Source organism: Leucopleurus acutus (genome assembly GCF_964270905.1).
Source record: "Leucopleurus acutus genome assembly, chromosome: 15".
In the NCBI taxonomy this organism is placed as follows: Eukaryota; Metazoa; Chordata; class Mammalia; order Artiodactyla; family Delphinidae; genus Leucopleurus; species Leucopleurus acutus.
Genome location: NC_139157.1, coordinates 26,497,818 through 26,521,302, shown reverse-complemented (window position 1 = coordinate 26,521,302; position 23,485 = coordinate 26,497,818). Strand labels below are relative to the sequence as shown.

Below are 23,485 nucleotides of genomic sequence, written 5' to 3'. Positions count from 1 at the left end.
TCTGTGCTATCACTAGGTTCTAACTTTTAATCATATTTTTAAGACAAAACAGAGAACTTGGGGAAGCAGCACCATGAAGTATAGTATTCTCCAACCCTTCAAAAGTGGGGAACAGGGCTTCCCTGGTGGTACAGTGGTCGAGAGTCCGCCTGCCGATGCAGGGGACACGGGTTCGTGCCCCGGTCCGGGAAGATCCCACATGCCGCAGAGCGGCTGGGCCTGTGAGCCATGGCTGCTAAGCCTGCGTGTCCGGAGCCTGTGCTCCGCAACGGGAGAGGCCACAACAGTGAGAGGCCCGCGTACCGCAAAAAAAAAAACAAAACAAAACGAAAACAAGTGGGGAACACTGTCAACATAAACAATTCCTAGGATCTTTCCAGATCTAAAATGCTGTGGTTCTATATTTTTAGATGACACTAACATGTAAAGAGTGGTTAGCATCTTGTAAAAACTAAATTGAAATAGACTGTGTATTATAATATCGCGACGGAAGACATTACCAAAACATGGCTCCACAGAACTAACTGAGAAGGAACCAGAATAGTCTGATTTGTGGCAATTTGTGTTCGGAGAATAAAAAAACACAAGTTATCTTAGATATTATAATCCAGGCATATTTTCTCAATGTTTATCTATACAAAGGTTTATCTTCTACATTGGTTTCTGTGTGACTTTTAATATAAGTAAACAACAGAATTCTCAAAATGCCTAAAACATACCCCCAAATTTTTAAAGAAATAACTTGGAATAAAGTAAACGGACTGCTCATTTTAATTTTTTTTTTTTTTTTGCGGTACGCGGGCCTCTCACTGTTGTGGCCTCTCCCGTTGCAGAGCACAGGCTCCGGACGGTGAAGTAATCCATTTGAAATACAAATAGGCCCGTGGCTTCCACTGCATAAAAGCCTTAGCCTTTTATGAGAGGAAGGAAGAAAGATGGGGGCAAGAACAGCACTGGAGAGACCTGTGAGACTGCAGTTGCAGCAGCCCCAGTGAGGAAGGCTGAGCTTGCACCGAGATGCTGGCTGTGGATATGGAGGGTCAGGTGGGCGCAGCTGGGAGCTCTCTTTTCAAAGTAGAAACAGTATCCCCTGATGAAGCAGAGCTATAAGAGTCACATCAGGAAGAGAGTTGCTGTGTTGTGAAAGCTAAATCAACAGATGAGGATTTATCAAGAAATATTTGCCCTTTTGATGATGCAAAAGAGTGATAAAAAATAGAATTAGCACTTTGTTTTTGAGGAGGAGAAACAGTATTTTAAAAAGAACAACTTATAACTAGTATTTCCTTGTGGTGTTTTCATCTTCACAAAGTTGTAGGCACTGTTTGTTTCCAGTTTGGAAAACATAAAGAAAACACTCCTGAATAAATGTTCCAGTTGAGATAAGTCATTTTCCTAACCTGCCAGTATCGATGAGATAATTTAACCAACACCAAAGAGGAAATATGTCACACCCACATTGATATCAGGAGTCATGTGCCAATTCGTGGGAAACAAAAGCATTTTTGTTCGCATAGATTGATGGCCTGGAAGTACAGCTCTGATCCTCTGAAAGTCCGTCCATTTAATATCCCAAACCACGAAGCTGTTGGATTAGCACACATAATTTTATTTCTGGGAGTGCTATACCATTACAACTTCGGTTTGGTACACAAAGTTCTCCATGGTCTGGTCTGGCCTCTCCTTTTGTGATTCTGCCGAATGCACTATGCTCATTAGTCACACCAGATCCCCCACAGAACCCTAACTAGCTCTGCGTTTTTTATGCCTTTACAATTCTGGTACCCTCCTCCTATAGTATCTTTGGGAACTAAAAGACGCCTTATTTTTCCATGTGTACCTCCATTTAGAGTACTGGCTTGCACTATGTTAATGACGTGATTACGTTGTGATGTTGTGGAGGGTGTGCATGGTCTCCCCTAAAGGGAGTGGGCATTCCTGACGACAGTCACTGGGTGGGAGGCTGGTCTTTCAGGAGAAAATGAAACACAGAAGATCTCAGAAAGGGACAAGAACTCCAGGCTCCCTTTGAGCTTCCCTGACCGGGGTATGGACATTGGTCAATGGAGGGAGACTTGAGGGGGGCCCCCTTGGATAATGGGTATTTAAGATGGCTTCTGCAAACTAGTGGTTCCCAGTGGGGAGGTGGGGAAGGGCAGTAGAGGGGTAGCGGATTAAGAGGCACAGACTATTACGTATAAGATAAGCTACAGGGATATATTGTACAACACAAAGAATATAGCCAATATTTTATAACTATAAATGGAGTATAACCTTCAAAAATTGTGACTCATTATATGGTACACCTATAACTTATGTAATATTGTATATCAACTCTACTTCAATTTAAAAAAGGAAAAAAATTAACCAATGAACAACAACCAAAAAGATGGCTTCTGTCCTAACAAAGCTGTGAGGGGACAGCAAGAAGGGGTCCACTTAATGAACTCCTAAGGAATGATGGGTTAGCTATAGCCTGTAAGTCATGTCATTTAGACCTGTGTTCCCTTTCAGTGTTTATTTTCCTCTCATTATATCTTGGCCTTTGGGAAAGTCTTCTAGCCCAGCTTCATCTATGTTATAACCCCAAAAAGAAAAAGTCCTCTATCTCCTCTTGGGTCCTTCTAGTAGAAAGAGAATAAATAAATGGAATTTGAAATGGGTAAATCTTTGACAACTTCATTAGTGGAGTTTTATAAAACGTGGCTGCTACATTAGTTCCAAGAATTACCTTATAGTTACCTTTCTGTAGGTGGAATGAAATGGTATGTGACATTTTCTTAATGGCCTCAAAGATAATACTAAGGTCATCATCTTAAGTATGTTGCAGTTTTAATTATATGCCTGACAGTAAAAGGTATTTCCATTTCATTATACTGTGGGAAAAGTCTATGCATAAATTAGTGCCTGATGAACACTGGTAAAAAGTGGTGAGGTTTTCGGAGTGAACTCACAAAGGGTAATCAGGCTCGTGGTTACCCAAACCTCTCTCTTCTGGGGCTGAGGCTTTCTGAGTTTCCCATTATGGACAGTATGCTCATTCACTCCTGTGGAAAACCATCAGACTACAAGAGGCTGAACCGTCAAATGTGTCCACTATTGGGGACTTCCCTTTGGGGCCATTCAAGTCTCTCAAGCTCTGATTAACAAGGGAACCTCAGCATTGAGGAAGCCCTGCCCACCTTTGCCCAGAGAAAGTCTCCAGCCCTCCAGCCCCATCTGTCTTTCTGAAGCTAAGCAATGAAGGCATCACTAGGCTCTGAGCTGTTTGACCCTGGGCACCACGGCTTATAAGATTCTTTGTATCCCCAGTGCCTCTCAAATAAATATATATATATATATATATATATATTTTTTTTTTTTGCTGTACGCGGGCCTCTCACTGTTGTGGCCTCTCCCGTTGCGGAGCACAGGCTCCGGACGCGCAGGCTCAGCGGCCATGGCTCACAGGCCCAGCCGCTCCGCGGCATGTGGGATCTTCCCGGACCGGGACACGAACCCGTGTCCCCTGCATCGGCAGGCGGACTCTCAACCACTGCGCCACCAGGGAAGCCCTCAAATAAATACTTTTGAACTGAACTAACCAGGGACCACTGGGCTCACATAAATTGTAGAGAAAGGGCAAGACCCGGATTCACATGAGCATCTGGATGAGGGTGACACAGTCTGAACAACCAAACCCTGATAGCTTGAAATCACCCCGGGAAACTTACACTATACACAGGGGATTAGCACAGTCAGAAGATACTCAACAGATGCTTTTTAATGAAGGAAGAGCAGCTCATGGCAAGTGGTTGCTACATCTTACAAGTGCCTTTCAAAATAGGAAAATACCTACTATGCTTGTAAGACCAAAAAAAGAAAAAAAAAATCACCTCCTGAATGAGTTTTCTGTTGTGGGAAATGGGGTTAAAAACAATCGATGTACAAGAAGCACCAGAGGGTGATTAATCAGTTTCAGGAAGCAAAAGTTGGATATATCTCATCCCAGCCTCCACCAAAGGAGAGCCAAACAGTGTCACTACCTTCAAACAGATTAAATATTGTTGTAACTTCATCGTGCTGAAAGGAAAGGCATACTTTCTTTTGTCTTAAGTTATCAATTGTCTCTCCTGAAAAATATTAACTCCTTTCCTCTTTTCCCCCTTGACATATATTACATATATCAAGTGCCCTTAGAAAGTGAGTCATCTAAACAACACTTGAAAAGTTATTCAGGAACTATTTACCTGAGAAAATATACTTAACTGTCTTCTGTAAAGGAGCGAGTACGGTTTGAAGTTAACGTTAGTTCCTCTGAACTCGATTATCTTCCTCTACCGATCCCGCTACAATTTCTCTAATTATTTCTTTGCCCACTTGCTGCTGTACTTGCATACTGCCTCTGTTTTCTCTTAATAGTATACTGAACGTTATATAGGGCACTGCCACCCGCCCTATCTCATTGGCTTCTAATAACTGTTTACGTGAGTAGGTCAGGCAGAAGTTTTAAGAACAAGAGTTCTAGAGCCACACTGGGACCTACTCCCTGTTCTACAGCGTACCTAAGCTGTGTGCCCTGAAGTAAGTCATTTAGCCTCTGTACTCGATTTCCTCATTTGTAAAATAAAACAATCATATCATCTGCCTCATAGGCTTGTTGGAATGATTAAATAAGGTTCCCAAAATAGCGCCTGGTACAAAGAGCGAGCTCAATAATCATTAGTTCAGTATCGTCCTCCATGGTTACTATTCTCCCTTTATAGCTGATTAGATAGAGGGCCAGAGAGGCGGACTGATTTGCCTGTGGTTATCAGCCATCTGGAAGCTGTTTGAGCCCAAGTGCTCTGAGGACAACAGGGTTCTCTACTAGGACACTCACTTACTGCCTTTAGGGAACGCTTCGAGGAGCAGTGCTGTGGGAAGAAGATTGCATGGTCATTGGAAAGTGTGCATGTTACAGATGACTGCTTCTAAGGAGATAGATAAGAATTTCAATGAGGAGTTCAATTCTTAAAAATGCAAATGCTTCATATGCTGCTTTTCCCTATCTTTTCTCAGTGTGAATAAAAATATGTACACACACACACACACAAGGAATTCAAGGAGGAAAACCCTAGTATTTCTCCTTCACTGAAGTTTTTTCTGGTGGAAAGGTACTTCGTCATATCATTCATTCAACCTCATTACTGGGCACCTACTAGAAAAAGAAACTGATAGTTACTAGGGTGCAGTGGCAGACAGAAACACACAGAAGGCCCTGCTCTCACAGAGCAGATATTTTCTGAATCTGGGACACAATCCATCAATACATGCTTTCCCTGCCAGGTATATGAACTTTCATATGGATGAGCGATATATAAGTCATACATAAAAAGCATGTTATTTCTTTATAGCCACACCTCAATAAGTCAATCTATGTGCTTAAACATGTTTTGGAATATTGCTGTTGGTGCTTGAGAGCAAGTAGGACTTTAAGGTTGAGACTACTTCTTAAAATAAATATACTGGCATCTACCCATCAAAAAGAGTGTGCATTGTCCTAGCAGTTCCCTTGGGAGGGTTTATAATTATTCCCTGGTACTGCTCAGCTCTGGCATCTGGGGCATGCTTCCTTTCAGCTACAACTGTCTTCAGCGGTTGCTTGCAGACATGCAAAAAATTCCATCTCTTTTTTTTTTTTTTTTTTTTTTTTTTTTTGCGGTACACGGGCCTCTCACTGTTGTGGCCTCTCCCGTTGCGGAGCACAGGCTCATGACGTGCAGGCTCAGCGGCCATGGCTCACGGGCCCAGCCACTCCGCGGCATGTGGGATCCTCCCGGACCGGGGCAAGAACCCGTGTCCCCTGCATCGGCAGGCGGACTCTCAACCACTGCGCCACCAGGGAAGCCCCTCATTTTTTTTTTTATAGTCACACCTTGTTTTTGCCCAACATAGCATTTCTTAGCTTGATTACCCAAGTTGGTCGGAAGTGGCTTTGAATGCTTTTGAAAATTAAACCACACCTCCACGATGAAGGTTTGCCACTTAATGGCAAACCGTAATCTGACCGATGCATACAGGTTCTATTGAGAACTCTGAAAAAAGGAGTTTAGGAAATACATTGTGAGATTTTTGTGCACAGCCTCCTGAAATGTCTATTTTGAAGCTGCCATTATTAATTTGAATATGTTGGTCTCGTTGTTAGAAAAGCAGTCCCACTTCCTTATGTCATCTCTTGTATGTATGTCTTCCCTTCCCTTTCCCTTTCAGACTTGCTTTTTGAGGCCAGGGACTTGATTTTTCTCCACATTTTGTGATCTCCAAAGTGTTTATCCAAATTGAATATCATAGTAACTGTGGAAAAATAGATTCAAATGTGGGTTGGAGTCTCTACAACTTGATAACTTTGCCTCAGAAAGGAAAAGATAAAAGAAATAACAGAGTCAAAGACAAACCATTTGAAACCACTAAGGTACTGGAAAGAATAGCTGTTGGGAACTCCCAGTTCCATCACTAGGTGTTTACTAAGTATCAACATACGTCGTCCACTTTATTTTTCAAATAATTTTCATAAATCATAGTACTTCTTTTTATCCTCACATAAGGAATGTGATGCTTCCACTAACATCTCCATCACTTGAAATTTTCAGAGAGAAAATCAAGATAAAAATGTGAGAAAAAAATTCATAGAAAAAGTAAGAGAGACAAAAATAATGACTTAGTGGAGATTTGGAAGTAATTAGTAGTATTTACTTCTCTTGGCCGTTGACTGGGATTTTGAGGCAAACGAGGTTGAGAGTGTGATCTCAGACTTTCCAGTCAAACAAGATGAAGACAGAGGTGTACAGCAGCCCTCAAGAACACTGTCAGAAAGGTGCAATCTTTTTCAATAGGTTAACTCTCCTCCACAGTGACAAGTCAATGCTTTGATGTTTTTGATGGTGACGGGGGGGGGGGGGGGGGGGGGGGGGGGGGGGGGAGGGGGGGGCTCAGATCACACCTCTTCAGGGTTGAATTAAGCCTCAATGAAGTTGTGTAACTAAATGTGATAAAATGGACAGGGGATCCACGTGCTGCGCGGGGCTCGCTGAAGATCAGCTCTCTGAGGTGGTTATCCTACCACAAAGATATTAAAACACACTGGTCAGGATAAAAGCAGAGCAACGGTGAAGAGGCCACCCACGAAGCGCCAAAGGCTCTGACGACACTGGAACCTCTCAGAGAATGGATCAATGAAGACATTCCCTTTGCTCTTGCTGTTAAAGCTAACAGAGCCTTCAAAGGACTGTGTTGATTCAGGAAGTGAGAAAGTGCGCCTCGGGCACCAGCCCTCTAGAAAACCACAGCTGTAACAAGGGAGCCTTTTGATACCTGTTTGTGGTTGGATTCAGTGTTGCACAGAGCCGCAGACCACAGTGACCTGTTGAAGCTGTCAGTGACCTTGAGGTCTGTCCTACAGCTGCAAAGCTCCTTACTCCCACCCACCTGGCAATAAATACCATTGTCAGAAAAAAAATCACCTGTTTCATAGGATTCTGCTATTTGTTGTTGGGTTTTGTTGGTTGATTTGTAGTTTTACAAGAAAGAAAGGTAGGTGGGAAAAAGGAATGTTAACTACGTGGTAGTTTATAGATAGAATATGCTTAGAGAAGGATTTAACTTTATTTTCTTGCTAGCATTTTAAATGCAAAATATAACAAGTATATTGGCAATTCTCATAAGTCTCACTTTCCCTTTTCATAGGAAGCCCTGCCTGACTCCTAGATTAGATCCGTTGCCTTGCTCTGTGCTTCTAAAGAAGCTTGGTTTCCTCAGTTCTGGCGTTTATACTTTGATGTAATCACCCGAAGTTAAAAGCTCCACGAAGAAAGAGGCCCTGTTTTCTTGTTCACCTCAATACCGAGAACAGTTCCTGAGATGTATGAATGAAAGATATTGAATAAATGAAAGAAAGAATGAATAAATGAAAAGTGCTCAAAAGAAGGTTATTTAAAAATCACATTGTGTCAAGTTGTATTTTAACTTATGAAAACTCAAAATGAATGTGTGGGGTGTGAAGGTTATTCTTTTTCATGAACTCTGACCATCTCAAATACCTCATTCCCCTAAATTATTTGCTCCTAAGGCACATGTGATATTCTATTTTGCACCTAAAAACTATCAGCAAATTTAAAAAATAACAACGTAAAGCATTCGGTAGGATAATTCAGAGGACCTTTTACTTCGTTTATACTTTCATCTAAAATGGCGGAGGAGGGCTGACTTGGAGTCACGTGGACAGTTAGCCTTAAGTACGAAAATGGTCCATGCCGGAGCAAGGGTGAAGATTTTGCAATGAACGTGCCACGCAGAGCAACAGAGATGGAGGTCTGACGAGAGTGAACCCCTCTGCTGAAGAAATTTAAACTCCACCATCTTTATTACATACCCATTGACGTTTCTCTCCTTTTTAAAAAACAGGTATAATGAACATATAATGTATTAGTTTAAGGTGTACAACATAATGATTCCATGTTTGTACGTATTGCAAAATGGTGGCTATCTTTTATGTTCATGTTATGGAAAGTACAGGAGACGACTCATCTCTGCCCTTTACATTCTCAGGAGAGCCTTTCAGACGTGAGACTTCTGCAAAGGTTTCCTTTTGGCAGTGGACAAAGACTAATAAACACGTTGAGGAGGAAAACTGCATGGGGTTGAAAAGGTAGCTTTGGGGCTTCCCTGGTGGCGCAGTGGTTGAGAGTCTGCCTGCCGATGCAGGGGACACAGGTTCGTGCCCCGGTCCGGGAAGATCCCACATGCCGCGAAGCGGCTGGGCCCATGAGCCATGGCCGCTGAGCCTGTGCGTCCGGAGCCTGTGCTCCGCAGCGGGAGAGAGGCCACTACAGCTAGAGGCCCGCGTACCGGAAAAAAAAAAAAAAAAGAAAAGAAAAGGTAGCTTTTCTCCACTTTAGAAGCCAAGCTCAAGTCCTGCTCACTGCCCTACAAGCCGTTGAGGGTGTGGTAGGTGTTATAAATTCAACCGTGGCCCCGCAAAGAAATATGTTGAAATCCTAGTCTCCAGTACCTCATAAAGTAACCTTAATTAGATATAATGCCTTTATAGAGGTAATCAAGTTAAAAAGAGGTCATTAGGGTGGGCTTCAATCCAACATGACTCGTATCCTTATATAAACGGAAAATTTGGACGCAAAGAGAGACGTGCACAGAGGGAAGATTATGTGAAGAGACAGAGAACAGTGTGTGAAGGCAGAGGATTGGAATGATGCTCAACAGGCCGAGGAATGCCAAGGATTGCCAGCAACCACCAGATGCCAGGAGAGAGGCGTGGAACAGATGCTCCCCTACAGCCTTCAGAAGGAAGCAACCCTGCCAACATCTTGATTTCAGACTTCTAGCTTCCAGAACTGTGAGCTAATACATTTATGTTATTTTAAGCTACCCAGTTTGTGGTACTTTGTTATGGCAGCCTCAGGAAAGTAACATACTAGGTGTCTGTTCCTTGTATCTTTCCTCGAAAATGAACACAATGTTTATTTAACAGAAGCATGAATGCTTTAAGGGCTGCCAAGTAACCTGGAAGTAAGGATGAAGGGATTGAAGTAGGAGAAAAAAAAAATGTCTGCGAAGTTGAAAAAGGGGAAATTCAAATGGCAGAAGTAATGTAAACAAATGCTTCAACTAAGAGGATACACTTGCCAAAATCTCATATCACCAAAATACAAATGTTAATGGTATGGAATGGAAAATTTCAGGGGGCTGGATTAAAGGCATACATGTTGAGACTCAAGAAGTATAAGGAAAACTCCCTGACAAATCTGTACAGGACAAGGTTTGCCCATTCTCTGTGCCGGGGGGTGGAGCTGGAGTTCGATGATGCGGTGCATAAAGTGATTGGAGAAGCTGAGTGGAAGCCATTTTGGCGTCTCAACGTGCACTGTGGTGACCACCACACTTGAAAAACAGATCTGATTTTGAATAGATAATATTTGTAATCAATAAAAATTTCCTTTCCAGAAGAGTCTCCTTAATTGCATTAAAGTCCACCGTGACGGACATCATGTGCTCTAGATAAAACATCATACCGGGCTTCCCTGGTGGCACCGTGGATGAGAGTCCGCCTGCCAATGGAGGGGACACGGGTTCATGCCCCGGTCCGGGAGGATCCCACATGAGCCATGGCCGCTGAGCCTGCGCGTCCGGAGCCTGTGCTCCGCAACGGGTGAGAGGCCACTACAGCTAGAGGCCCGCGTACCGCAAAAAAAAAAAAAAAAATCATACCATACTTCCAGTCTCTGTATTCTGAGAAGTAAAGAGAAAGAAAATTGCCTCCACAAACTGAAATTGTATTAATATGAAATGCTGAGTTTAAATGAGGGGTCAAGGTCTGTGTCTTATAGGAAAAGACAGCAAAGGTAAAAAGGGAGGGTAACTTTTAGGCATCAGGAACCCTTTGTTCACCAGGAAACTGATGCTGAATCACTTAAGGACCAACATGCCAGGGGCAGTGATTACAATCTGGCAGACCAGCCATGTCATCATGATCTACAGTGAGTATACCTGAGAACTTACAGACAATCTGGAACACACACATCCAGAAAAGACCAGGAGAGAGAGACGCCTGGCATGACACAACTGGGGAGGTGCTTAGCTGAGACGAATGAAGACAGAGGAAATGTGATGGTTGCAGTCAATGAGCTGGGCAGCTTGTCCTGCATGACTGCATCAGCTTAGAGTGAGGACCAACAATGTGACAAGATGAGAGATCAAGACCTCAGCTCGTTCATGGGAAGAACATTCTAGTAGCTGGAAGTCTACGACAGGACATCCTGTCTTGGGTGTCAGGTATCAAGTTTCTTGTGATGAGAGGTGCTCCAACAGCAGAGAGGTAATGACTCTGAAGTTATGTTGCAGGGAACATTCACAAGGGAAGCGGTTGGACGGGATTTTAAGGCCCTTTCAAGCCTAGTTTTCTATATCAAAAGGAATTCTGAAAATAAAGCAGAGGAAGTATTTAATTGTATTGTCTTCAGCCAGCATTCTTTTTTAAAAAAGTTCTCTTGTTCTCCAATTTTATATGGAATTGACACATCTTGAGACAGATTATAGAGATTTAATTCATTTTTCTAGTATCACCTTTTGAGTCAAATAATCATAAATGTGGAGCAAGAAAAAGTAAAAATGCTGTCAGAACATCACAATCATAGCATAAAGGTAATGTTATAAATAAGATGAATAAAATGATTTCACTTCTTAAAATATATACTACCTTAAGCTGCAGTTAATACTTAGCAGTCTTTTCTTTTATCATCATGGAAGTAAACATGTCAAAGATACCTGGTAAAATTGTACATGAAGAAAAAGATGCAAGTAGAGAGTCAGTTTAAAAGTATCATGCAGGGTTTCCCTGGTGGCGCAGTGGTTGAGAGTCCGCCTGCCGATGCAGGGGACACGGGTTCGTGCCCCGGTCCGGGAAGATCCCACATGCCACGGAGCAGCTGGGCCCGTGAGCCATGGCCGCTGAGCCTGCGCGTCCGGAGCCTGTGCTCTGCAACGGGAGAGGCCACAACAGTGAGAGGCCCGTGTACAGCAAAAAAAAAAAAAAAAAAAAAAAAATCATGCATATAATGAAAGATGCTTTTTAACCAAAAAGGCAAATTTACTGAGTGACATTTGTGAAAAGCACTACGCCAAGCACTTAAAAACAGTTAATGTTTTATGCTCATAATGTTTTATGAGATGCTTATACTAAAGTATTAGTTTTATAGCATTAATATTAAAATTAAAAATATATGTTACTGCTTATTGTCTTTGTCTAAAGTTTAGGCTTAAATGCAAAATCTGCATCCTACCTATGGCTCTGAGTCAGAGCTGTATGGAATGGTGCACTCAGGGAACTGACGCCCCTCCTCAGCCCTACCGCCTTGGTCATACACCATGCCACCTCCTGTGGGTAACAGATCTCCTTTATTGTTCTCTAGGGAGCAAATTCTGCCTTTCCTGGGTTTGTTCTATAGGAAGCTGGATAAATAGCTACAGGCAGTAGGAGCACGTCTTCTGAAAGGGGAGGCTGGTGATACCTATAGCCACACGCTTAGATCTCAGGTATATGATGCTGTCCAGACATGCTGAGGATGGGCTTCGAGCTGATCAATGAGGAGCTATATAATAGCCAATAAATGATAAATGTACATGCAAATGTACAAGAAATCCCTCATGTCTGCTCCAAAGGGAATGGGAGAGAAGCTGGAAAAGAGGACAAGCTTGTTTGATGGAAAGAACATTTGAGAAGACAAATCCTGCTTTAGCTGCAATAGAGCACCCAGATGTAGACCAAGTTCTTGACTTTTAGCATACAGTATGTTTAAAACCAGGTGCTTTCCTGCGAAGTTGAAGCAAGATTTGGAAACGATTTAGCCTTGATATGAATTTGGCCGGTATAGTCAGGGCTTACCTTTGAGGATTACAGATTTGTGAAGCAGAAAAGACATATCCTGTTAAGTGAAAAAATGCTAAGTGGAAAAGAGAACCTGTAGTATGCTAGGTTTCATGTGAGAAAGAAGGGGAATATGAGAAAATACACACATATCTGTTCACTGGTGCAAAAGAAATACAGGAAGGATAAACCAGTAACTAAGGAGACTGGTTACCTACGGGGGTGACATGGAATGAGAATAGGAACCAGATTGTAAGGATGATGAGGGGGCAACCCCTCTCCAGGTGTACCATTTGGTACATCTCTCTCTGACTCTTAAACTACAGTAATGTCTCACATACCCTTCAAATACTCCCAAATCAAGAAACAAAACCAACAAGCATGTGGGAAACCCCAACTGAAATACAAACAGTAACAAATGAACCTAACCTTATTACAAATAGACAATAAAGTAAAGAAGGTGAAAGAAAACCGGTCTAATCTAAGTAACTTTGGTCAACAGTATCTTGACTGGGTATTATAAAGCTAAAGACAAAAGAACTGTATATAGATGCTATAATCTAGTTAGTAAATGTCCTTCTCATAGAAGCATGGGTTAATACTTCTGAAACGCTAAACTAGAAATGAAGAAATAAGTAAATCTATTATAGATAATGATATCAGGTTTCTCACTGTTGGAGAAAGAAGCTACAAATAAAGACAATGAACTCTGTGCTCTTGGAATCAGAGGTATCAGTGTAAGCTTATTGTCTTTCGTATACATAGACACATACATATAGATACAGAAATACAGATGTGTGTGGATGCCTGGGTTAGTATACATATTTATAACTTCCAGCTCTGTCTTCTGAGAGAGCCTAGAAACAACATTCCAGTAGCAATGAGTATGCCTGGCAACTAGATTTTGGTTTCTAGATCCTATTCTCCAGTAGAAGGAGCTAGAGCTCCTTGGGGAAGTAGCTGATTCAGCCCTGGGGAAGGGAAAATACAAGATGAACCTGAAACATTTTATGTTGCTAGAAAGCAATGAAATGCTTAAAAAGAATGGGGCTTGTTGAAAGGACATGGGAGCCAAACTAAAAGAGCTTTTAATGGCCAAAGCTGGAACAATTTGAGCAGCAAAATTAATAATAATAGTATTGGATTATAGCTCAAAGAATAAAGTAAAGTAATATATCAATATGAGTCCATATTGATATATTTAAGCAATTGAAAAAATAAATAAATGGGGGAGAAGTAAATGCTCTTCTTTGCATTAGAATTCCAATTTAATAAATAGAGAAGGAAAAAATGAAATTAAAAAAATCACCATTAGGCATCATAGTCGTTGCATTCAGTATCCACTGATGAATACTAAAATTAGTGGGTGTAAGTTTGAGGAGAAACAGGATATTTGCATGATCTCAAAGTATCTTCCCACAATGTATTTATTAATCAGAAAGTGAAAATAGTAACTATACAGTGAAAACCCCTGCAGACACCACCTAAACCAAATGATCAAGGTTAACATCGCCAGGAAGAAGACACATTGACATCATAAACCCTTTGATATGATGCGCTGGGAAAGACAACATAATCTCTGTGGTATTATTGCCCAAAAGGGATAACCTCACTCTAATCAAGAGGAAACTTCAAATGAACCCACATTGAGGGGCAGCCTGAGGAGGAGGTGATAAGAACTCTTCAAAAATGTCAAAGACATGAAAGCAGAGAGGCTGAGGAACTGTCATAGATTGGAAGAGAGGAAGGAGACACAGCAACTAAGTGTAATAAGGACCCTGGATTGATCCTGGAACAGAAAAGGGGAATTAGTGGAAAAAAGGGTGAAATTGGAACAAAGTCTATAGTTTAGTGAATAGTGTCAATACTATACCAATGTTAATTTCCTCATTCTGAACACTGTACCACAGTTACGTAACATGTTAAAATTAAGAGAAACCGGGTGAGGGGTTTATGAGAGCTCTATTATTTCTATAGCTTTTCTGTAAGTCTCGGAATAGTTCAAAATTAAAAGCTAAAAAGAATAAAATAATGAAGAAAATTTAGTTAGTTCACTGGGATAATTTGTGTGTGTTTGAAAAATATCCTGAAATAATTTCTCAGTGTAATAAAATACCTGATGCTGTTGTGTTCATATCAAAGAAGACACACTTCAACAAATACCCTCATTCTGTTAATTATAGTATATTAGTTCTAATAAGCAGAGATGCTGTAATAGACTGCATTCAAAAGCTCCCAACCTAGAGTTTGGCTCATTTGTTCATAGGCATAATAAACAATATTTTTTCCCTCTCTGGGGATTTTGGGAAGCTCTCCTTGAAGGACGCACATTGGAGGTGAGATGCCAAGTCTGAATAGGAGTTAGCCGGGGACAGAGTGGACAGGAACATTCCAGCACAAGGAACTGCAAGTATGAAGTCCTGAGAGGGAAAACGGTTTGGTTTGCTCTAGGAACTGGAAAAAGGCCAGGATAGCAGGAATTCAGTGATGTAAGGCTGGAGACACAGGCAGGAGTGAGCCGTATAAGACCACGTAGGAGAATTCAGATGGAAGCCTCTGAAGGGCTTGAGGAGAGGAGATACATGACCTTGGAAAGTCATCTCCTTCCACTCTCTTACTGGCTTTAAATGCTTGTTTATATTATACTGACCACGGTTCTTTATCTTCACTGAGGAATAAGACATGGAATTGGGCCAACAGGGCAGAGTTTGATAAACCACAGTGATAAACTTCCTAGTGAAACTTCTGTCCCTGGAGACATAAGAGAGTGAAGGTACAGATGTGTATCCCTCCTGCCTTGAGGGAGTGGCACAGACATTCTGGATTCCTTTAAAAGTTTACCTGAAATGAACTACGAAGAATTTTCCTAAAATGTTGATGCCCCATTGAATTTTTTTTCTTTCTCTTTGGATGTTTGGTATTGTACAGCCTGATCCAATCGCAGAGTTGTGTGACTTCGAACTTTTGTGCTAAAGGTTCGAAAAATTAAAGAATTCGCCTACTGGAGAATGGTAATGTCATATAACTATTAGAAGGTTCACACTGCTCAGCAGATATGGTGGCGGATCAATCAAGATAGAATAGCTCTCTCTTAAGAGCCAGGTATGTAACCACATACCATGTAACCACATATGCCTTCTCACCTGGTTTTCCCAGCAGTCCTCAGGGTGCCTGGAGGCCCAGAAGAGGACAGGAACTCTTTAAGAAGAGCTAAGAAAGTACTTGAGTCTTGTGGATCCGAAAAGAGTTTCTTCTGTTTTGTTTTTTCCCCAATTTTGCTTTGAAGCCAAGAATATTATTACCTTCTAATGTCAGCCTCCCAACCCAATTAAGGAGCAAGCTTTATTTCTTTGATTAGAAATAGAAACAACTAAATTCATATCTGTTAGTTGAGGTTCAGTATCTGGATAGGTCAGGAGCAGATCTTCCCATTCAGCTTACCTAAGAATATTTATCATAAGACAAAAGAACTACAATTTCTGGTAACTTTAGGATTTAGAAGAGAAACTTTTTGTGTATAATGTCTATTGTCCAAAAATCTCTCCAAGATCTATATGCACACAATTCTTACCTTTGTAACTATATCGAACTTTTTCTTTGACTACTAAGGACACCGCAGTTTCATGAACAACTTTCTTCCTGCATTCACTGTCATTGTTCAGCTCTGGGTTAAAAACATGGAAGCCTGGATCAGATCTGTACAAAGCACAGTATTCTGGGAAGTTGTGTTGCTTTAACTTTTTTTTTTTTTTAAAAAGGAGGGTCCTAGATATCTTGCTTTTAAAAAATTTCTTTCTCTCATACACCAGAAATGCAGAAGGAAAAAAAAAAAAAGAAATCAGGTTAATGAATCATTCTGGTTTACTGGATTCCAGATGGTAGAGAGTTAAAACTTAAAACCAAAAAGCCTTGAGTTACCTATATCATGGATCAGTTCAAAGTTTTGTTACTTGCAAAAAAATCAAAGAGCACATATATGTACAAGATCAAAACTGCAAAGGAAAAAAATGACGTGCCCAGAAAGATCTTACTTTAGAAACGCTGCACTTTCCAGCTCCGGTTCCCTCAAAGCCCACTCTTTCAGGAAGTTTGATTTTTAAAGCGCAGACATCGCCTCCTTCCCTGGGGTGCTCTGTTGAAAGGCTACAGGTCTGTGCGGCCACGGCTTGGGTGGCGGGAACCTGCGACGTGCCGGCGAGTGCAATGCGAAAGGTCACTGTCACCGACCGTAAGTTACCAGCTGTGGGGACCGCTCGGAGCGACCACCGTCAACCTTCCTCTACCTCGCCCGCAACGAAAAGTGTGAAACGCGGAGCGCGCCAACTTGACCCTGAAGCCGGCCCACGCGAGGCAGCGGCGAGTTTCTCCCTGGGACTCCAGGGCTCCCGGCGCTGACCCGCGCTCCTCCCGCTCTGCGCGCTTGAAAGCGAAACCCGGGGGCTGGAGGGCCTAAACCAGCCGGAACTGGGCGGTCGTCGCGGCCCCGGCGCTACCCTCCTACCTGCCCGTCCCGTCGGCGCGGCCACCAGCAGCAGCAGCAGCGGCAGGGCCGGGAGGCCGGGTGCCGGGGCCCCTATGGCAGCCGTCTTCGCTGGGGGTCGGGGGGCGCACATGGGCGGCGGGGCCGGGTCACATCTCCGCGGGCGGCCGGTAGTGTCCGACGCCCCCTCGGGCCGCGGGCGGTGGGAGCGCGGCCTCCCCTCGGCGCCCCGGGCCCCAGCTCCCACTGCGCGCCGCGCTCGGGTCGGCGGGGCGGCCGGGGAGGCGGAGTCGCGTCCCGCCGCAGCCCGGGCCGGACGCCAGGGAGAGGGGAGGGCCCGCGACTTCTAGTCCCAGCTCCTCAGGCTCGCAGCTCTGACAATCTGAGACTCTCCACCGCCGCGACCAACGAGATGACTACTGCAGGGAAAACCTCCCTCCAGTAAGGGGAGCGTGAGCCACGCACACTGAAGAGTGATTCTGGTCTTCGGGCCTGATGGTTCTGTAAAACTTTTGAAATGTCCGAGTTCAGTGCCAGAGGAAGAATGGATATTTATTTCTCCACACACTGTCACTCTGCCATCCATTGTATTTGATTCCATTGATTCCATTTAATCCTCGTCATCTGCAATTAGGCATTGTCCCATTTTACAGATGAGGAAAGGGACACTCAGAAAGTTGGGGCGTCGGCCTGAACTCCCACAAGCCTGTGAGCAGTGACGCCCGGATTTCCACACAGGCTTGATTCTAGGTCCCATGCTCTTCATAATGGGAGGGCGGGGCTGAAATTAAGAAATGTGCTGAAGAGTCACAGATATAGAAAACAAATTTATGATTCGCAAAGGGGGAAGGGAGTAGGGGAAGGGTAAATTAGGAGTTTGGGATTAGCAGATACAAACTACTGTATATAAAATAGATAAACAACAAGGTCCTACTGTACAGCACAGGGAACTATATTCAATATCTTGTAATAACCTATATTATATCTCTCTGTATCTATCTGTCTATCTGAATCACTTTGTTGTACACCAGAAACTAACACAACAATGTAAATCAACTCTGACTTCAGTTAAAAAAAAATGTATTGAGGGCTTCCCTGGTGGCGCAGTGGTTGAGAGTCCGCCTGCCGATGCAGGGGACACAGGTTCGTGCCCCGGTCCGGGGGGATCCCACATGCCGCGGAGCGGCTGGACCCGTGAGCCATGGCCGCTGAGCCTGCGCGTCCGGAGCCTGTGCTCCGCAACGGGAGAGGCCACAACAGTGAGAGGCCCGCACATGGAAGCAACCTAAGTGTCCATCAACAGATGAATGGATAAAGAAGATGTGGCACATATATACAATGGAATATTACTCAGCCATAAAAAGAAATGAAATTGAGTTATTTGTAATTAGGTGGATGGACCTAGAGTCTGTCATACAGACTGAAGTAAGTCTGAAAGAGAAAAACATGTACTGTATGCTAACACATATATATGGAATCTAAAAAAAAAAAAAGTTCTGAAGAACCTAGGGGCAGGATAGGAATAAAGATGCAGATGTAGAGAGTGGACTTGAGGACGCGGGGAGGAGGAAGGGTAGGCTGGGACGAAGTGAGAGAGTGACATGGACATATATATACTACCAAATGTAAAACAGTTAGCTAGTGGGAAGCAGCTGCATAGCACAGGGAGAGCAGCTCGGTGCTTTGTGACCACCTAGAAGGGTGGGATAAGGAGGGAGGATGGGAGGCAGACGCAAGAGGGAGGAGATATGGGGATATATGTACATGTATAGCTGATTCACTTTTTTATAAAGCAGAAACTAACACAAAATTGTAAAACAATTATACTCCAATAAAGATGTTAAATAAAATAAAATAAAACCATATGTGGTAAAGGACTGTTTCCCTCCCCCCAGCAAAAAAAAAAAGAAAAAAGAAAAGAAAATGAAGCCAATACATTTGAGGGGTGAACTGTAAAATAACACATATATTAAGATATATACTTATTAATTTATGAAAATGCAGCATGGGTGTGATTTCCTTAGCGTAAGTTACTCTGTAAGGGAGAAGAGATGTCCATTCTTGGATACTCAGCTGTAGACAGGGCAGGCTCAGAATGTACTAAGGTGATTGCTCCAGAAGTAAACCTGAAGATTAGAGGACAGGTGGCAGTTAGAGGGAGAGAGCTGGCAAGATAAAGCTCTCTGAAAAGTATTGGGGGTGGGGACAAATTCGAGAAAAGGAGAGTTCTGGGAAAATAATAAGCATCTGGTACTTAGAGGATTTCTATGAGCCTTTTAGTCCACTCTGCCATTCTCTGTGGCTGTTTGGGGCCACTAGCAATTTTTGTCATGCTGTCTGCTTAAATCAAATTATATCCAATATTTAAAATCCTATGACATCCTATCTCATCAAATCTTCCTCCAACTCTTCAGTTTTTGTTTTGAAAAGTGGTTCATGCATTTTAAAAAATTTTGTAATTGTGAAGCCTAATATGTATACAGAAAAATGCACAAAGGTAGTTGTTCCAACTCAATGAGTTATCACGGAGTGAAAGCATTCGTAAGCACCACTCAAGTCAAGAAATAGGACAATTCTAACCTGACAGAGTCACCTCTCCTAGTCTTTCTCTTCTCCCCCAAACCACTCAGGGTGTATTCTATTGTATTTGGCTTGTCTCACTCAATATTAGGCTATTAGGTTATCCATGTTGTTGCCTGTAGCTGTTGTGCCGTGCTGTGAAGTTATTCATTGCATGACTATGCCACAATTTATGCATTCTATTTTTGATGACATTTAAATTGTTTCTGGTTTGAAGCTATTAAAAGTGCTGCTTTGAACATTCTTGTACGTGTCTCTTGCTTATGTGCACATATTCCTGCCAGATACACACCCAGAAGTGTAATTGCTGGATCATAAGACATACCTAATTTCAACCTCAGTAACTTAAATAATGCCAAACCTGATTTCTGAAGTACTTGTAACAATCTACACCCCTATCAGCTGTAATGAGAGTTCTTTTTCCACATTCTTGCTAATATTTGGTATTTTCAGGCTTTATAATTGTAGCCATTTTAGAAGATATGTAGAATTATCTCATTGTGGTTTTCATTTGCATTTTTCTGATGATTAATGATGTTAAGAACTTTTTCGTAAGTTATTAGCCATTTGGATAATGGATAATTTATCAGCCTTTTGGATAATACATAATTAGCTCTTGTATCATGGATCTGCTCAAGTTCTTGCCTATTTTTTTCTATACGATCGTGTCTTTTAACTTTATTTTTAATTGGTTTGAAGGAATTTGTTACATCTTCTGAATATGAGGCCTTTCCCAGTTATATATGTTGCAAATATTTTCCTTCTTGTTGTGGCTTGTCTTTCCAGTCTCTTCAGACAGTAATAAAAGAAGTTCTTAAATGTAATCAAGTCTAATTTACCAATTATTTCTTTTATGGTCATTGCTTTTTTGTGTTCTGTTTAAAAAATGTTATCCTAGCCTAAGGTCATGAAGATATTCTTCTAAGTTATCTCCTGAAAGCTTTATTGTTTTAGTTTTCACATTTCAAATTATGATCCATCTGGAATTGATTTCATATATGATGTAAAGTAAGGGTTCAAGTTTTATTTTTTATGTGAGTCCAACTGACCCAGCACTATTTACTGAAAAGTTATCCTTTCCTTACAGCTCTTCATAAACTGTCTTTCATGAAGGGGTCTGTTTATAACCATCCTCTGTTCTGTTGATCTATTTGTCTATTCCTACGCTAATACCACACTATTTTAATCATCTTTTTGCTGGCAAACAAGTCCTTCTACTTTGTTCTTATTCGAGTACCTTGGCTATTTTTTTCCCTTTGCATTTCCATATAAATTTTAGAATCACTTGCAAATTCCCACAAAACAACTTGGCTGAGACTTTTTTAAAAAATGCTTTTTATTGTCATACATAAAATAAGGTGCATAAAGTCCACTAATCTTAAATCTTTCATGTATACACAACCATGTTACCAACTACAGAACAAAATATAGAATATTTCCAGGACTCTGCAAAATTTCCACATGCTCCAATCAATATCCCTCCAACACAGGCAATCACTATTGTGGCTTCCATTACCATTTGATTACTTTGTAATCTTCTTGCCCTTCCTACTAATGGAACCAGATAGCATGTATCCTTTTGCATCTGGCTTCTTTTGTTCCACATAATGTCTTTGAGGCTCATTTATATTATAACACGTATTAGTAGTTTTTCTTTTTTATTGGATGTTCCATGATAAATTTTTTATTTTATTTATTTATTTTTTTGAGGTACGCGGGCCTCTCACTGTTGTGGCCTCTCCCGTTGCGGAGCACAGGCTCCGGACGCGCAGGCTCAGCGGCCATGGCTCACGGGCCCAGCCGCTCCACGGCATGTGGGATCTTCCCGGACGGGGACACGAATCCGTGTCCCCTGCATCGGCAGGCGGACTCTCAACCACCGCGCCACCAGGGAAGCCCTAGTTTTTATTTATGTACTTCTGTACAGAAAATTTGCAAAGGTAGTACAGAGAATTTCAGCATACTCCTCATCCCATTACATTACCATGGTAAATTTTCAAAACTAAGAAAGCTACATTGGCATGTTACCTTTGAGTAAACTCCAGACTTTATTTGGATTTCTCTGTTTTTTCCATTTTTGTTCCAGGACCCAATCCGGGGTACCACATTGCTTGCGACAGCCATGGCTCAGTCTCCTCTGGTCTGTGATAGTTTCTCAATATTTCCATGTGTTCATGAACTAGACTGTCTTAAGGAATATTGGCCAGGGATCCTGTAGATTGAAAAAATATCTATGAATAATTTAAAAATACCAATATGAGTCTAGCAAGTTTTCTAGACATAAATTCAATATCCAAAAAGCAATTGCACATCTGTACACCAACATTAAACAGGTAGAAAATTAAATAAAATATTGTTTATAATAGTATGAAAGATACCTAGTATGTGAGAAACCTTTATAAGAAAATGTATGAAATTCCAGTCAATGACATTGAAGAATAATTTTTTTTTAGGTGGGGAGATATGAATTGTAGTTATGGATTGAGGACTCAATATCTGTTAAAATTAGGTCATATATTCAATGACCACAGATTCAAATCTAATCGAAATTTTAACAGACCTTTGTAAAACTTAACAAGGGGATTATAAAATTTGTGTGGAATTGCAAAGGTCCAGAAATAAAGACATTTTTTTAAAGTTCAGATGGAAGGACTTTCCCTTCCACATATCAAACCTTATTGTAAAGTTACAGCAAGGAAAGGTGGTAAACTAAAAGATCAATGAAACAGTATACAGGCATACCTCAAAGATTTTGCAGGTTTGGTTCTAGACAATCACAATAAAGTGATTATCACAATAAAGCTAGTCCGCGAATTCTTTTTGTCTCCCAGTGCATATAAAGGTTATGTTTACACTATACTATAGTCTATTTAGTGTGCAACAGCATTATGTCTAAAAAAAACTATGTACATACCTTAAATAATACTTTATTGCTGAAAACTGCTAACCATCATCTGAGCCTTCAGCGAGTCATAATATTTTTGCTGGTGGAGGGTGTGGTCTCAATCTTGATGGCTGTTGGCTGATCAGATGGCTGCTGAAGGCTGGGATGGCTGTGACAGTGTCTTAAAATAAGACTACAGTGAAGTTTGCTGCATCGATTGACTCTTCCTTTCAAGAATGATTTCTCTGTAGCATACAATGCTATATGATAAAGTTTTACCCACAGTAGAACAGCGGTCAGTGGAGCAGTCAGAACACACGCAACATTTATCGATTAAGTCTTATATGGGTGCAGCTCTTGGCACCCCAAAACAATTAGAGTAATAACATCACACATCACTGATCACGGATCACCATAACAAATATAATAATGAAGAAGCAGTTTGATATTGCTAGGATTACCAAAATTTGACACAGAGACAAGAAGTGAGCAGCTACTGTTGGAAAAGTGGCACCAATAGACTTGCTCGAAGCAGGGTTGCCACAAGCCTTCAATGTTTAAAAAATGCACTGTTTTCAAAGCACAATAAAGTGAAGTTTAATAAAACGAGGTATACCTGTATAAAGTCCAGCATTTATAGACATTTGTTGGCGACGTTTTACAGATATTTTAGAAGAGTGGAAAAAGAGTGGGATTTCAGTGAATGGTTCTGGGAACATAGGGTATTTATCTTATTTTATACCACATGAAAAACAACTTGAGGTGCATTGAAGAGCTGTTTTAGATTAAATGATGTCCTTTCCCCCTGAAATTTATATGATGAGGTCCCGACCCCCAGTTCTTCAGAAAGAGACCAGATTTGGAAATAGGGTTGTTGCAGATGTAATTAGTTAAGATGAGGTCATATTGGAGTAGGATGGACCTCTAATTAAATATGACTGGTGTCCCTATAAAAAGGAGAAATTTGGATGCAAACGTGTATGCAGGGAGAATTCCATGTGAACAGAAAGGCAGAGACTGGGTCATGCATCTACAAGCCAAGCAACACCAAAGATTGCAGGTAGACCATCAGAAGCTATGGAAGAAGCATGGACCAGATTCCCCCTCACAGGTGTCAGAAGGAGCAAACTTTGCCGACATGTTG

At 41.6% G+C, this 23,485-nt stretch overlaps 1 protein-coding gene across 1 annotated transcript in view; it reads right to left on the bottom strand.

The window, feature by feature from the left end:
- The window catches only part of IL20RA (interleukin 20 receptor subunit alpha), a 35,587-nt gene extending 18,459 nt beyond the window's left edge, over window positions 1-17,128 (bottom strand). The window contains exon 1 of the mRNA XM_082855272.1: window positions 16,899-17,128. Within this exon, the coding sequence (XP_082711398.1) occupies window positions 16,899-17,010 (112 nt within the window). The 5' untranslated portion in view covers window positions 17,011-17,128. The remainder of the gene's footprint in view (window positions 1-16,898) is intronic.
- Window positions 17,129-23,485: the final 6,357 nt, after the last annotated feature.